This window comes from Stegostoma tigrinum, chromosome 2, assembly GCF_030684315.1.
Source record: "Stegostoma tigrinum isolate sSteTig4 chromosome 2, sSteTig4.hap1, whole genome shotgun sequence".
Classification (NCBI taxonomy): Eukaryota; Metazoa; Chordata; class Chondrichthyes; order Orectolobiformes; family Stegostomatidae; genus Stegostoma; species Stegostoma tigrinum.
Genome location: NC_081355.1, coordinates 19,034,666 through 19,051,827, shown reverse-complemented (window position 1 = coordinate 19,051,827; position 17,162 = coordinate 19,034,666). Strand labels below are relative to the sequence as shown.

Here is a 17,162-nt window from a genome sequence, read left to right as displayed (position 1 = left end):
CTGGAGAAGAGAGTAATCCGGCAGAGGGAGGACTCCGGGTAGATGGAGAGTTCTGAAGGTAGTAAAAGAGTCTTCTGAGCAGGATGAAGATGTGGACGTGGAAATGAAAGAGAACTTTAATGTTCTTGCCCATGCGCCTGTGCTTATGCTCGAGAAAACGGGAAGATTTATAGGTATTACAGTCTCAACAGTAATTGTAGAGTAAAGTTTGAACAATCTTTGGAGGTGAGATACTGCTGTGCTGACTATATTATGTTCTATGTGTCATTCTGCAATTCACCAGTGACAATTTGAGCAGAGAATCTGTACAAGCCAATTGGTTGGATAACCTGCTGATTTTGTAACCCACCTGCTGACGATGTGTTGTTCGCAGGGATCTGACTAAATGTTTGGTCCGAGGTCAGGAAATATGTCTCCAGATGCAGAATTTTGCTGCAGATGTTTGGAGTTACAACAATCTCACATGCCAAGACCATCTGAAGAGAGTAAGCAGGAATGCAGATTTTACATAACAGAGCATTGAGAAAGTGACGGCTGTTAAATTAATTTTTACATCTGAAGAACATTAAGACATGCCGGATTGAATGAGTGAGTGTGCGTGTTCAGCTTTGGGCTTGTGTGTTTCCTCCAGATGTTTTGTATTTTGTTGCTAATCATTGCATTTTACCCAAGTTGCAGCTACTTTAGCACAGTGGAATATTTTCATAGAGCTCTGGAAACACTAAGCAGCTGGGATAAGACAGTAGAAAGTAACAACTAAACTGAACCACAGAAGTTGATATTAGAACAGATAACCAAAGGTTTGGTTGAAAAAGGGTTGGTTTTAAGGAAGAAAGCAAAATAGGAAGGCAGAGATATTTGTGATGTGAGTTCCAGAGCTTAGGTACCAGACAGTTAAATGCATGTGAAGCAGTGCTGGAGTGATTATAATTGGGGGAAATTAGACGTGTACAAGCATCTCATAGGGCTGTGGGTGTGGATGGGTTTGCAGAGATGGGGAGAGGTTAGAACAAGGAGGGGTTTGAAAATAACATCGTGAGGGAAGTGTAATGAAATAAGCGAGGAAACCCTGTTAGTGCATTGTCTGCAAAGAGTCAAAAAGGTGACCAGAGATGGACAACTAATATAACCTCCTCAGCATCGTCCACACCCTAAAACAACTCTTTTGAAAAAAAAGTTGCACATTTTTATGTAACATTATTTGACATAGGGCTACATGAGGGGTCAGAGAAAAGCTTGTGAAAATATCTGAACATTGGGTGTGTCTAATCAAAATCAAAGAATGTGATCTCATTTAACTGTCATGCCATTAGCCCTGGAAAATGAAGCAATAATACGCTTTTTATTCAATGTAGGTTGCAATTCATTCATCTCCACATTATTAGATGAATCCTATTTTGACCTTGTTCAGCAGTTAACAGGTTGAAGATAAAGTGGAAGGGCTGAGGATGATAGTTCTTGATTTCAAAGCCAGACTGGTTGAATACTCTTCAACCAAATGTAGAGCAGAGTAGTAAAGGGTGTTTTATCCACAAAACCAATTAATGAAGGACAAACTGGATAGATTGGACCCAATCTTTATGCATTTTATTTTTAATTACATTACTGCCACAGCCATACACCTCCTAATCCAACAATCATGGCTTTACTCCATGTCTATTTAGAGGGTGCTCTTGTCAATACCCACATTATTGCAAACAATTAAACACTGCTATTAATATGCAATTAACAGGGATTAAACAAAATTGAGAGATCCATCCATGTGCTCACACCTTCCACCCCACCCCACCCCACCCCACCCCACCCCACCCCACCCCACCCCACCCCACCCCACCCCACCCCACCCCACCCCACTCCACTCCACTCCACTCCACTCCACTCCACCCCACCCCACCCCACTCCACTCCACTCCACTCCACTCCACTCCACTCCACTCCACTCCACTCCACTCCACCCCACCCCAGAACTAAGGGCTGAGATTGGTTGCCCTGAATGATTTGCTGTACAGGAAATTCTAATCCAACTAAATTAACATAGAATTATGAGTTTCATTCTTTGTCGTTTACATGATTCTACAAAAGGTCTGAAAGGTAGGTTGAGCTGGATGACTTGTTTTAGTTGATTTGTTTAGTTTGTGCTAGCCTTTTTAAAGATTGCTTGGCTGGATAGCTGTTCAGTCATGCACAGTAAAAGAGCATTACTATAAACCTAACCAAACAGAGATTTAGGTTCAATTGAGTTTTGAGTGATAAATTGAGGCTGTTGCTGTTGAGAATATGTTTAGTTTTTATTGTCGTTTATGCAAGGTGACAGTCTATATTTGATGTGCTTGGGATGAATGCACCTTTGCTAAAATTGTGTAATGGATTGCTGATTTTGTTCGCTTAAATGTGTTTTGTTTACATTGTGTGAGTTCAGTATGTAACAGGTTGCAGGCCCAACAAATGAAAGACTGTTTAAAATCTGCCCCTGTAGATTGACTTGCCTGAAGCATTTATATTTAACAATCCATCCAGCCTGTTGAGTTCAGATCAAAGTATGTTTTAGCTGGTGTTCCAGTGTCACATTCGGACAGATTTAGGTAACAGCTAGCCTCCAAAGCCTATGATCAATCAGAAACCTTTTTACCCTGTGTCTTTACAAAGGCAGAAGATGTGTTTGTTTCCAACCACACCAGGTGGGACTCTTGTTAACCACAGACCAGTATTTCAATTGAATGTGGACTGTTTTGACTAACTATTCTGACAAACATAAATAATCTGTAAGATGTGAAGATAAGTTGCTCGCTTTCAGTTACAAAACCATCCGTCTATCTCTCACAAGTTGTCACACTGAATAAAGGAGGTTACATGCACCAAATAGGATTTAACAGCTGTCCTGTAAACTTCTTGTTCAAGCTATTTGCTCATGTTTGTTGAAGAAAACAGGAACATAGGAAGTGTTGTGTGATGGAAGGGCACATTTATTTGGTTTGCTGTCTATCATTCTGGGAGCAATGTGATTCAGTAATAATGATGTTGTTAACTACTCAAGGCAATCAATCTCTGTTAATTAGCTACAACAGACACGGAGTTGAGGTAGGAAATCTCCAGTGGAGAGGACGTTGTGAACATTAAATCCAAAGTCAGCTGCTCCTCCCCACCAAGCCACACATCAAGCTCCAATCATTACATGTCAGGTCACAAATTACTCACAGGCCATATCCCAAAGGAATTATTTTCTGAATTTTTTTTTGCTTTTGAATGAGTCAACACCTTCTGCTTCCATCTGTGTCTGCACATTTTCAAATTCAGACACAACTGGGGAGCAAAGTATTAAATGATTATTGCTCGGTAAAGGAAATTAGTGTAAATACATCATTCAACAAAATGTTCAAAGATGTAATTTAGGAAAAAAAAATGCTTCATCTACAGGATGTGGAGCAGAGTTCTAATTTTCACTTTCTGCTTTGAACCTGAATTTGGAAAGGTACCACAATTATTTTTAATTAATGGGTGGTGATTCTGCAATAAGAATACCAGGTGCAAGGAGACTGACATGAAAAAGAAAATCAAAAACACTAATGTTGATCTTTATCACAAGTAGGCTGGATTACAAAGGAGAGGACCTGATACTTCAGTGGCATAAATACTTGTTCAACACTCATCCCCAACATCATCCTGTCTGGAGTATTGCTTTCAGTCTATTGGACTTGCAGGAGGTGGAGTGCAAATTAGCAGAATATACCAGGAACTAAAAGAATTAAAATATGAAAATGGGTGTACAAACTTACCATGTTATCCTTTGTGTATCAAATGGGGAGGACTGGCTAAGTTGAGGTATTTAAAACATTAAAAGATTTCAATATAGTAGATAGAGAGAATTAAGCTGGATTTTTCTGGCCGCATGGAGACAGAATTAAAGGCAAGGTGGGTGGACTGGAGGGTGCTGTGATTTGGAAAATAAGGAGCATCTTCATTGTGATTGTCCCTTCATGTGAAGCTGCTTCTGAGTGACTTTCCCAGGGATCAGACTGGTGAAAGGATTGGATGCCCATTCCACAGAGGCGAATAGCAAATTGGTGATCTAGGGCTCAGTTTGGGGAGTATTTGCAACATGTGGAGTCCACCAGCTCACTGGAAGGGGCAAACCTGAAGAAGTCTGAGGGCAGGATTGTCACTGGAGTGATGGGTCTCTGTCATAGTATCAGTGCAAATTGTCTGCAAAGCTGTAAGCACAGGCACGTCCAATGCTAAAGTGAGTTTTCTTTTCTGCTCCACAAATGTTGCGAGTCATTGTTTCCAATATCAGTACAGCTCAGTCAGGACACCTCCAAGTTGACAACAGTCTTATTGTTCCAATCTGTGTTCGTAGTGCTAATTCTTCCTGGTGGGGCTACAGAGTTTCCATAGCTGTGATCTCTCTACTTGGGCTAGCAACATCAGGAAGTTGCCTACCACCCTGATCGGAACACTGAGTGTGACAGAGACCTGTTGAGAGAACATGTCCCAGAAAAACGCCGGGCTGGTTATGCTGCAGAAAATTTTGGGTTGAGGACTTTTTGTTGGCTCAAAGACTAGATTGTGATCCCGTAGACAGAATTCTGTTATTTCCTCTGAAAAAGGGAACACAGGAACATAATCTTAAAATGTGGGGTGGGCTCTTCAGTGGTGATAACTTGAAGCATTCCTTCAATAGAGAAGAGGTGGGAATTGTTTTTCCTCTAATGGCTGTGGATGATGGATGGCACCGCATAAGACAGAGAAGGATAGACTATGCTAACTTAAAAGTGTCAAAGAGTATAGAGCAATGGTGGGTCAGTGCTGTAACAGGTGCCTAGCAGCCAGATTAACCACCTCCTGTTTCTTCCTATATATCTATAATTATTTAAGGAAGAAAAAGGAATGATTTATGTTCAATTATTAATATTAGAAAGATGTATAGTGCATGACTATTCACAGAAATGCCCCACAGTGCTTTCTAATAAGCCACTAATGAGGAACAGTCAAGCAGACCATCATTGTCGTTTTACCTATGAGGAGGCCCATGAACAATGAGATGATGACCTTGTTTCTTTTGGGGCTGATGGGTGAGGTGAGAATGCAGATCTGGGCACCCAAACAGCTTCCGCTTCCCCCACTCCATCTTCTCTAAATAGATTGTGAGACACTTAGCACTTTCTCGATCTATTTGTAAAAGGCAGACAAACTTTAATTTAACAATATGGTATTTCAAAAGATGGTGAATTGTTGCAGTACCTTTACAAGCAAATTTAGGGAATAATCTATATCACCATAAACCAAGCACAAGGCAGCATTGTTTCTTTAGCTATGGAAACAAGTTTAATTTAGAACAAGAAAGCATTAGTGTTGGGATTATTGTAAAGAGCATGTTTGACTTATTTGCAAATGTTCACAAGCATTGTGGTGAATTATCAGGGATAGCATGTCGGCATAATTAATTACCGTGATTAAATGTAATTTGTATGTGTAAAGCCAGTTTATTAGAACAAATATGCTCTGCTGCTTGGTCCCTGGAAGTGGCACCTGCAGTTAGTCAGGGCTGAGTAATGCCTGTTGTACAGTTAGATAGATGTCCTGGAGTTTTGATAGATTGCCATGTGGGTTGGGGAGTTCTTTTTTTGTCTCCAGAATAAATATGGAATTTGTTACCACATAGAGCAATTGAGGTGAATAGCACAGACACATTTAAGGGGAAAATAAACAACAGAAGTAAGTAAATGACAGAAAATAGGAATGATAGGCTGAGATGAAGTGAATTGGAAAGAAGCTCATGTTGAACATAAACGTTGGCATGGTTCCTTGTGCCAAATGGTCTGTTTCTATCCTCTGTATTCAATGCTGTTTTATAGAAAATACAACAGATGCAATCAAAGGGAAAAAGAACAGGGGCCTTGATGGTTTCCTGTCTTATTGTCCCATTGTGAATTTTGTTACTGTTTAAAATTCAAAGCCACCAGACCGAATTGAGTGCAGTGAGCTCACGGACTGGACATTACCATATTTGGCTTGGCAAGAATGGGCAGTTTAGTGGTGTCACAATGTCTTCTGGGAACGTATACAGAAGACACATTATTCCGTGGTTATAAAGTTGTTGTGTACCAAAAGTATTCTTCACATCCTTGGAATCTTACAACTTATGGTGTACTCACATGCATAAAGCCTATATTGTGCATGCAAGGAAAAGACTTGACTGGGCTAAATACCTATGACTTCATGGAGATCCCCTGAATATCCTCCCTACCTTTGCGATCTCCCGGATGCAAAATTGCAACTGAGGTTATGGTTTCATGGGGGACAAAATCATTGCCAAACCTGATTCAACAGACTATGCTTCAGTTGTGAGTCCAGATACTTTGCCAACTTGATTTTGAACTCCGTAATGTCCACCTTACTATGGGGTCATTTCTAGCATGTGGGGCCGTGTCCAGCTTAGGAATGCATGGATCCAATTCTAGCAGACACCAGCAATTTACTCAAATAAGATCTCAACACAGAACAGAATTGAACATGCCATTTTACGCTTCAGCACTGAACCATCAGGACTGACAGTTCGATTTTTATTTTATGTTCTACTTGTGTTCATCTCAGCAAGTTTCCCTATGTTTTCCATATCTCTAGATTCAAATTGGCTTTAAGGCCAATCCTGCTAGTTTACTCATCTTCCATTTTCCATCAACTTGAAGTCATCCAAAATTCTATTTCCCATGTTCTAACTCATATAAGCCACATTTACCCATAACCCTATGCTTGATGGCCAACAGTACATCTTGGTATGGGGGTGCACTGATAGTAAAATTTTTATTCCCATGTTCAAATTCCTCTGCGATGTCACTGTTTTCTATGTCTGTCATGTCCTCCAATCCAGGGCATTGGTGAAACTACATATCAAATACTGTGTATAGTTTTGGAGTCCTTATTTGGGGAAGGATGTAAATGCATTGCAGTTGGTTCAGAACTGATCTACTAGACTGTTACTGGGCTAATCTTATGAATGTAGTTGGATGGCTGGGCTTGTTTCCACTGGAGTTTAGACGAGTGAGGGGTGACTTGATTGAGTGTTTAAGATCTTAAAGGACCCTGACAAGGTGGAGGTGCAAAAAAAGGTTTCCTTTTGATGGATGAGTCCAGAACTAATTCGGAAGTTGGAGGTTGCCCTCTTCAGACAGAGATTGGGAAATTTATTTTCTCCTTGAGGCTTGTGCATATCTCTGAAGGTGCTGAAGACAAAGTAATTAAATATTTCTAAGGCAGAGATAGATTGTTTTCTTTACCTAATAAGGGTTTAGTGTTATGTGGTGGGTGTGTGTGCAGACCATTATGTAATGGAAGGCTCGAGGGGCTGAGTTGTCTATTTCTGCTCTTGCTTTGTATGTTTGTTTGTTCTACAACCCACTGCTAAATCAGAACTCCTGTAACTCTTGTGCATTTTTTCCAGTCATGTCTTCAGCAATCGAGTCATAGTGTCAGACAGCAAGGAAACAGATGCTTCAGTCCAACTTGTCAATGCCGACAAATTTTCCCAAACAAAACTAGTCCCATTTACCTGTATTTGGCCCATATAACCGTAAAACTGTCCTATTCATGTACCTGAGATAATGGGAACTGCAGATGCTGGAGAATCCAAGATAATAAAGTGTGAAGCTGGATGAACACAGCAGGCCAAGCAGCATCTCAGGAGCACCAAAGCTGACGTTTCGGGCCTAGACCCGAAACGTCTGCTTTTGTGCTCCTGAGATGCTGCTTGGCCTGCTCTGTTCATCCAGCTTCACACTTTATTATCTATTGATGTACCTGTCCAAATGTCTTTTAAATTTAGCAGTACCTGCATCTATCACTTCCTCTGGCAGTTCATCACTCAAATTGCCTTCGGATCCCTTTTAAATCTTTCTCCACTCAGCTTAAAAATATGTCCCCTAGTTTTGAACTCCCCCACTCTAGGGAAAAGACCTTTGCTATTCAGCTTAACTATGCCTTTCATGGTTTTATAAACCTTTACAAGGTCAGTCCTCGAACTCCTACCGTCCACTGAATAAAGTCCCAGCCTATCCTTATAATTCCAACCCTCCAGTCCTTGCAACACCCTGGTGGATCATTTCTGAACCCTCTCCAATTCGCAGCCTTACGTTTCGCATTTTCTCCATAAACCTATCTGCCTCTCTTTCCTCTTTTATGACACACCTCAAAACTTAACTCTTCTTTCTACATTAGAGACAGTCTGGAAAGGCAAGTTCTTGCTGATCTTTAAATGAGGGTCTTATGTGTGTCATTATATGGCAGGAACTTAGATTTCTGGATCCAGTGTGCATACGATTTAGACAAAATAGTTGAAGAACAGTGAAGTCAATTAGTGCATTGAGCCATCTGTATGACAATGATACGTTTAGCGAAGACTGTTGTTTAGGATGTTATAAAATGAATCCAGCTTTGAAAACGCAGAAACACAATTTTGTGTTTCTATTTGTTCATGGGCCAGCATTTGTTGCCCATCTCTGATTTCCCAGAAGACAGTTAAGTCAACTGCATTGCTGTGGGTCTGCAGTCACGTGCAGGCTCGATGAGATAAGGATGTCAGATTTCCTTGCCTAAGGGAAGTAATGGATCAGTTGGATTTTTACAGCAGTTTACAGCAGCTACATGAGGCCACCCTTTTATTTATGGAATGCAAATTCATTATCTGCATATCCCTAGAATATTAGTCTGGGAGTTCTGGAGTACTACTACACTACCACCTTTCCCAGTTGTAAATGCAAGGGAAATGAAGATGTAAATTCACTGTATATGTTTTTCATGAACACAAGACATTTCAAAGTGGGTTAGAGCAAATGAAGTACTTCTGAAATATATTGGCTGTTGTCATGTTGAAAGAGCACTAGTCTATTTGTGATGTTCATTGATGCTCTGATATTTTTTGGAGACCAGGGATAATTTCACCCCCCCCCCCTCCCCACCTCATCTTCAAAGTAATATAGGATCTTGTTCGCTGACCTGAGAGGGCAGACAGGGCCTTGGGTTAGCACCTTGACTCCAAAAGGCACCGGCAATGACAATGCGGAACTCTGTCAGTGCTTTGAAGGATTGACGGCCCAAATTTTTGTGTTCAAGCCTCTGAGGTGGAGCTTGAGCTTCCATCTGTCAGGGAATTTAACGTAGCAATATGAAATGCCAGGGGAGAAATGCATTGGGCTTTAAAATATAATTAAATGGGAGCATTAATTTCCTGGGAATGACGACCACCAACATTCTGACCTGGTCCACCCACATTGATACTATGATCAAGAAAACACAACAATGCCTCTACTTCCTCAGGGGGTAAGGAAATTTGGCATGTTCACAAAGACTCTGACAAATTTTGATAGATGGACCATAGAAAGCATCCTATCTAGATACATCACAGCGTGGCATGGCAACTGCTCTTCCCTAGACCAAAAGGAAATATAGAGTTGTGCTCACAGGCTAGTCGGGCGTTCAGTGGTTAGCACTGCTGCCTCACAGTGCCAGGGAACTGGGTTCCATTCCACCCTTGGGCAACTGTCTGTGTGGAGTTTGCACATTCTCCTCATGTCTGCGTGGGTTTCTTCCAGGTGCTCTGGTTTCCTGCCACAGTCCAAAGATGTACAGGATAAGTGGATTAGCCAAGGGAAATGCGAATTTACAGGGAAAAGGGGAGGGGGATTGATGTGGGTAGGATGATCTTTGGAGGGGCAGTGTGGAATTGTTGGTCTGAATGGCCTGTTTCCACGCTGTAGGGATTCTATGAAATCGGTCTTCCATCCGTTGACTTCATCTATATTTCCTGCTGCCTTGGAAAAGCAACAAAAATAATCAAAGACCCCTCCCACACTGGTTATATTCTATCCGATTGGGCAGAAGAGATGAAAGTTTGTATGCATGGATGAACAGATTCTTCCCCATTGTTACCCGACTTCAGATTGGACCTGTTTAATGTTAGATTCTGTACAGTATGGAAACAGGTCCTTCCACCCAACAAGTCCACACTGCCCCTTGGAGCATCCCACCCAGACCCATCCACTGTATAACCCTCATACACCCCTGAACACTACGGGCAACTTAGCCTGGCCAATCCACCTAGCCTGCACATCTTTGGACTGTGGGAGGAAACTGGAGCACCGGGAGGAAATCCACGCAGACACAGGGAGAATGTGCAAACTCTGCGCAGACGGTCACCTGAGGCTGAAAGTGAAACCGGGTCCCTGGCGCTGTGAGGCTGCAGTGCTAACCACTGAGCCACCGTGCCGCCCTAATGTTGATCTCCCTCTGCAACTTCTTGGCATCTGTAACATGGTAACAGAACAGAGTGCAAGATACAGCGATGCACCTGTACAGTACGATCTGCCAATGAAGCACATAAGACAACAGGTTAACACCATGCTCTGGTACACATGACAACAGTAAATGAAATGAAATTAACACAGAGCAAAGCATAATCCAGTTTAGTATTCTATATAATATGTAGCATGCCAGAACTTAAAAATAAATATGTAACTGTATGACACTTCTCTGAATTGCACTGTAGAAAATTTGAAATAATGGATGGATTCATGAGAACTGCTTTGTCAGTGACCGGATTATTTACCGACAAGAGCTGTAAATACTCCTGGAAAGAAATGGAATGAAAGTACCTTTTCTATTGTCTGAATATGAATTATTCGGTCCCTTTCCTGCTACGAGCGATGTACCTCTCCTACCAGTTTTTATCAGGAAGACCAGCAGGCAGGCCGCAGGATTATTTTTCAGAATGGCAGTGCGTTGGCACAGGCACATACTTGCCATGCCAAGGGTTTATGGGTCCAAAGTTCAACACATTCATATCCTGCGTCCATGAGGAATTACTTGCTAGTAGAAGCCATTAATCCATTTAAAGTGAGGCTGATTCGCACTGCAACAAATGTTCAAATCATGTGGTATAATCTATTACTGAAACTCCGATTAGAGATTACATCTCAAACAATCAAAACTTTCAAAGGCCTGAAGTGGCTGTCACAGTAACTTTAAGACTGTCAATGACGAAATCACACAAAACGAAAGGCATGCATATATCCATTCTTTCCAGCATGTTTGCTGTCTGCATTTTTAATTTATGACTTACCCATTTGTTTGACGAGTGACAACCCCAGAACAGATCCCCAAGTTTGGTGACAATCGGTTGACTGTTGCTAACTTCTTGTTTAAAGTGGACGAAGCTTGAATTCCCAGTTACCTGCTAAGAGAAAAAAGCAGCAAGGTTCTATGATTTTAAGCAAACAAATGGAAATTTTCATTTGTACAGCTAGTAATTTACAATATCTGCCTTAACCTCACTCTGAATGATAGAGTTTAACACAAGCTAAACATGCATTAACATGAAAACTGTGTCAAACACATCACAGTACACATATCAAGATGTGACCAAGACATTTCTGTCAAATTTCTCAGCAATCCACTCAGAACACTACCAGTTACAAAAATCCCTCTATCTCCCTGCCACATCGGTTCTTTCAGGTGTATATAGAGTCATACAGCACGGAAACAGACTGTTTGGTCCAACTAGTCTGTGCTAACCATAATCCCAAAGAAAACCAGTTCTACCTGCCTATTCCTGACCCATATCCTCCAAACCTTTCTTATTCATATACTTATTTAAGTGAGTTTTAAACGTTGTAACTGTGCCCACTTCCACCATTTCCTCAGAAGTCAATTCTGCATGTGACCTACCATGTGTGTTAAAAATTTGTCCCTTATGTCTTCACGTCTCTCTCCTATTACCTTGAAGTGCTCCCTATGCTTGAAATACTCCAGCCTAGGCAAAAGACACCTACCATTAACCTTATCTGAATCCCTCATTATTTTATAGACTTCTATAAGGCCACCTCTCAACCCTCTATGCTCCAGTGAAATAAGTCCCAGCCTTTCTTTATAACTCAAACCTTCCATACCTGGCAACATCCTGGTAAATCTCTTCTGAACCCTCTCTCGCTTAATAATATCCTTCCTGTAATTGGGGAATCAGAGCTGAACATAATACTTCAGAAGAGGCCACATCAGTGTGCTGTACAACTTCAACATGACTTCCCAACTCCTATACTCAAAGGACTGAGCAATAAAGGCAATTGTGCCAAATGTTTTTTTTAACCACCCTGTCTACCTGTCATGCAAACTTCAAAGAAATGTACACCTGACTCTCTAGATACCTCAGCCCTGCAACATGTAAGATTTCCGCTATTTTGAAGAAGAGTAGAGGATTTCTCCCTGTTATAATGGCCAACATTCATTCCCCCACCATCATTAGCTAAAACAGACAGCCTGGTGACTAACATTGATGTTGGTAGGAGCTAGTTGCACACAAATTCATTGGAGCATTCCCTAAACAACAAAGCTGGTTATGTGCTTTTGGATGACCTGTGCTTGTTAAAGGTCCTAGTTAAATCTAAATCTTCTTTCTATTGATATGCCATTTTTAAAACGCGCGTGGAGGATGCCCTGCAAATGTTGACATGCATGGAGTGGCAGAATGATTCACCCCTGTTTCTGTTTCTCCCTCTTGTAGGACTCAGAGTCCCTTGATACCTACATTCAGAACACCCTTTCAGCTCTCTACCCACCATTTGAAGCCACTGCAGCCACTGTCTTGTGGCAGCTATTCCATTTGGTGGAAAGGTCTTATCGAGGGGACGGACTCCACTGCCTGATTGACTTCCTCGTTCCTGCCAAGAGAATCCTGCAGTACATTCAACAGGAGACATGCGTAAGTAAAGGTTCACCCCACAAAACAAGGACCTTCATCGTTGATGGCTCAAGGAGCACGGATGATAAAACAAGAATCTTGTATACAACAATTTCACCCTGGCTAGAATAAAGTGGATGTAATTAGTGGAGTCCTGTTAAATCCGAACCAGTCATGCAGGATAGTGAACAGTAATGTTTAAGCAGGTCTGCAATTTCGAGTGGTTACCTTCAGAATTCAGGTCTCCAGGAAAATTCCTTTCTTTCTAATAGAGAACCTTGAGGATTAAACATTTTGGAGAGATTTACTGAACAGAGTAATGATTTTGTTGAGGTGTAGGCTGGAATATAGGGCTGTAGGTGTAGGGGAGTGTCTTCCCTATTTTGCCCGAGTTAGCAGCATATTGGTCCCTGAGGAATCAGCAAGTCATGTGCTTCAGAACCACTCCAGAGCATGAAGTTTTGGTCAGAATTCATTGCAGTACAAAGGGAATGCTGAATTGTTGAAGGTTCTGTCTTTCAAATATGACATTAAATTGTAACTCCATCTGTTCTCGCATAGCACTCTTTGAAGAACGAGAGGAGAAGTCTCCCCGGAGTTCTGGCTAATATTTATCCAAAAACCAGCCTCACTATTTGGCTGAGTGGTCAAAACTTGAGGGGTGTTTTTGTGCTGGCCCCCCAACTGTTTGCAGAATATATAAATAATTTAAATTTGAATGTGAGAGAGTTGACCAGTAAATATGGCAATTAGAATTCAATCTGGATGGATGTGAGGTGATGCATTAGGGCAGGACAAACAAAGCAAGGGAATACATGATGAATGGTAGGGCCCTGGGAGACACTGAGGATCAGGGGACCTTGGATTACAGGCCCACCACTCCATTAAGGCAGAGGGACAGATAGATAAAATGGTCAAGGCAGCAAATGGTAGAGTTGCCTTTATTAGCCAAGACGTAGAATTTAAGAACAGGGAGGTTATGCTGGAACTGTATAAAACATTGGTTTGGCCACAGAGTATTGTGCACACTTCTGGAATTTACATTACAGGAGGGATGTGACTGCATTGGAGTTGGTGCAGAGAAGATATATGGGTCTAGGTAATAAAATGTGAGGCTGGATGAACACAGCAGGCCCAGCTGGGCCTGCTGTGTTCATCCAGCCTCACATTTTATTATCTTGGATTCTCCAGCATCTGCAGTTCCCATTATCACAGATATATGGGGCTGTTGCCTGGGCTGGAGAGTTTTACAGGTGAAGAGAGTTTGGAGAGACTGGGGTTGTTTTCCTTGGAGAGACGAGACTGAAGGGAGTCATGCTGGAGATGTATAAAATTCTGAGGGATGTAGATAGGGTAGACAGGAAGGAACTTTTCACCATGGTGTAGGGATCAATGATGAGTGGATCAAGATTTAAGGGTAAGGGGCAGAAGGTTTAGAGGGGATGTGAAAAAAACTTTCTTTCACCCAGAGGGTGGAGGGAATCTGGAACTCATTGCAGGTAAGGGAGGTAGAGGGAAAAGCCCTAGTAACATTTAAGAAATATTTGAATGCACATTTCCAATGGCAAGACATACAAGGTTATGGGCCATGCGCTGCAAAATTGCATTGGAATAGTTAGGTGCTCGATTTTGACTTGCGCAGACTTGATGGGCGAAAAGGGTCTTTTTCTGTGCTGTAAAGCGCTGTCACTCTGCAACTTAAACAAATTATCTGGTCATTGTCACAATGCAAATTTGCAAGAGTTAGTTGTCCAGAAATTGGCTTCTTCATTATCTATGTTACAACAGTGACTATGTATCTAGTTTATTTTTTTTGGCTGGAAAGCTCGTCAGGACATTCTGCTTTATTAAGTTGGTCTATAACTTGAAATCCAGTTCTCTTCCCTGTTGCATGCTTGCTATTCACTATTGAAAGAAATAAAGACTTAAAACATGGGTGGGGTATAGTGACAGGTGGTAGTGAGGTAGATGAGGAATACTAGTGTCTGACTAATTAAATTAGTTCCATCATTTTCCAAAAAAAAATTGTCAGCAGTTCTGAGCAGGTAGGAGTGGGATTGTCTGAACTGAAACCCGAGAATCAAGCTGGAAACAAAAAGCTTTTAAAAAGGTACTTTCCAAGAGAAGGGATGGAAAAATGAGAAATCAGTATGGAAAGTTCTCAAGTGCTGCTCAGTGAGGAACTCTGATGTAAATGACATAAAAACAATCAGGGCTAGAAACGTTCAAGACTTTAAACAGCATCTAGTGGGAGAGAACTACAGCGGTAACATCCCTCATCTTTAACTGAGCAACATCTACAATACCTACCTGGTTTCAAAGATCATTGAGAGGCTAATAACAACATAAAACAGTCCAAATCAAAGAACTTAGATGAATCAACCTCAACAGAATAATTAACAGTCAGGTGATCAGCGAGCATGGTCCGGAACCTCTGCTGCTAGTGTGAGTTAGTAAACATAGAAACTTGCTCGGCAGGACAGTGGAACAGACCGCAATTTAAAAGTAATGATTACACATGCCATTCACATTATGAGAGGTTCAAAACCAAGAAAGCACTTTTGAAGTTTAGGTGCTATTTATAATGTCAGAGATACAGCAGCTAATTGGCGTTCAGCAAAGCCCCACAAACAGCAATGTGATAGTGGCCATAATATCAGCAGTGATCCACTGTTATGCAATTGGGGAGATCAGATACGATGCCAGAAAGAACTCCCCTTCTTTTCCTTGAATAGTGTTGTCGGGAGCTTCGACAGACTTTTGAAATTATTCATATGTGCATTAAGTGCTTTGCTGGCTAGGCTGGCATTTATTGACCATCCCAGAGGACAGTTAAGAGTCAAACTCATCATTGTAGGTCTGGAGTCACATGTACACCAGACCAGGTAAGGATTGCGGATTCCTTCCTTTTAGTGACCCTGACTTTTTTTTCCCCAACAGTGGATTAATGGTCATCGTTAGACTCTTAATTCCAGATTTAAAAAAAGATTGAATCAAAATTCCACCGTCTGCCATAGCAGGATTTGAACCCAAGTACCCAGAATATTACCTGGGCCTCGTTGTTAGTATTCAGCAATAATACCACAAAACCATCACCTCCACAGCAATTAGGAGCCCTGGAGATCAGAGCCATCCGTCCCCACGACCCCTTATGTTCCCATTGGGTAAGTTGACTGTGTGGGAGTAAAAGCTGCTCAATGTTTGATTGACTCTCCCTGTAAGTCTCAAGGTGGTCCAGTTGGTGAAGGCAGCACGTAACCTGACATGTAGAGTCAAGGCAAGACCCAGGATGAAGCTGTTCTGTACTTTTTAATTAATCTTGATTGGGAGTATGGGTGCAACATTAATCTCAGCGCTTTTGGTTGGAGGGAAGAGAAAAGTCAGTCAGGGTTCCTTGTTGCTGACCATTATGCATTGCCCCCTGCTGGAATAGAGCTGTAACAAGGGCTAGGTTCTGTGATACTTTTGTTGTGGAATAACTTACCACCACTTACTGTCTGAATTTTCACACAAGTTAAGACTACACAGGTAAGATACTGGGAGACATCTGATACCCAGGAAGCTGTAGCCCAGCAGCACACTTGAGAAAGAAGAAGCAGCAAAACATTTGCCAGAAATGGCATTTTCCTGGATAGCTGCTGATCTTCAAAAGACTGTCAGAAATCTTTAACCATTCACACCTGTTGAATGGTATTTCCTGCCAGTCCCCCTGAGGATTTACTTCTGAAGAGTTGTAATGCTTTTGGGGAAAACTAGTTTATTGCCGCATTTTAGTGAAGAGCAGAATTTCAAAGGCTGTTTCATAGACCCCCTCCTATAGTGTAGGGGCTAGCACTAACATATACTCTGTTAGAACTTGGACAGAGTTCAATTTACATAAATGTGAGGTGTTGCATTTTAGTAAGGCAAGCCAGGTTGGACTTATACAGTGATAACATAGTGTGGAGCTAGAGGAACACAGCAGGCCAGGCAGCATCAGAGGAGCAGGAAAGTTGACCTTTGGGGCCAGGAGCCTTCTTCAGTCCCGATCTGAAACATCAAGTTTCCTGCTCCTCTGATGCTGCCTAGTCTGCTGTGTTCCTCCAGCTCCACACTGTGTTATCTCTGACTCCAACCTTAGCAGTTCTTGCTATCTTTGGACTTATACTGTCAACGGTAAGGCCTTAGGGAGTGTTGCTGTGAAAAGATACCTAGGGTGTGCAGATGCATAGTTCCTTGAAAGTGGGGTCACAGGTGAAGAAGGCGTTTAGCATGCTTGCCTTCTTTGGTCAGAACACTGAGTATAGGAGTTGGCAGCTCATGTTGTGGCTGTACAGGTCATTGATGAGGCCACTTTTAGAATACTGTGTATAACTCTGGCCACCCTTCTATAGTAAGGATGTTGTTAAACTTAGGAGGGCGCAGAAAAGATTTACAAAGATGTTGCAGGGACTGGAGGA

General features: G+C 41.8%; 1 protein-coding gene across 5 annotated transcripts in view; it reads left to right on the top strand.

The window, feature by feature from the left end:
* Positions 1 to 17,162, top strand: part of zgc:158766 (uncharacterized protein LOC100009641 homolog) — a 288,496-nt gene that overhangs the window by 159,928 nt on the left and 111,406 nt on the right. For all 5 annotated transcript variants that reach the window (XM_048559826.1, XM_048559809.2, XM_048559817.2 and 2 more), the window contains exon 2: positions 12,547 to 12,744. In XM_048559826.1, coding sequence (XP_048415783.1) covers positions 12,547 to 12,744 — 198 coding nt within the window. The remainder of the gene's footprint in view (positions 1 to 12,546; positions 12,745 to 17,162) is intronic.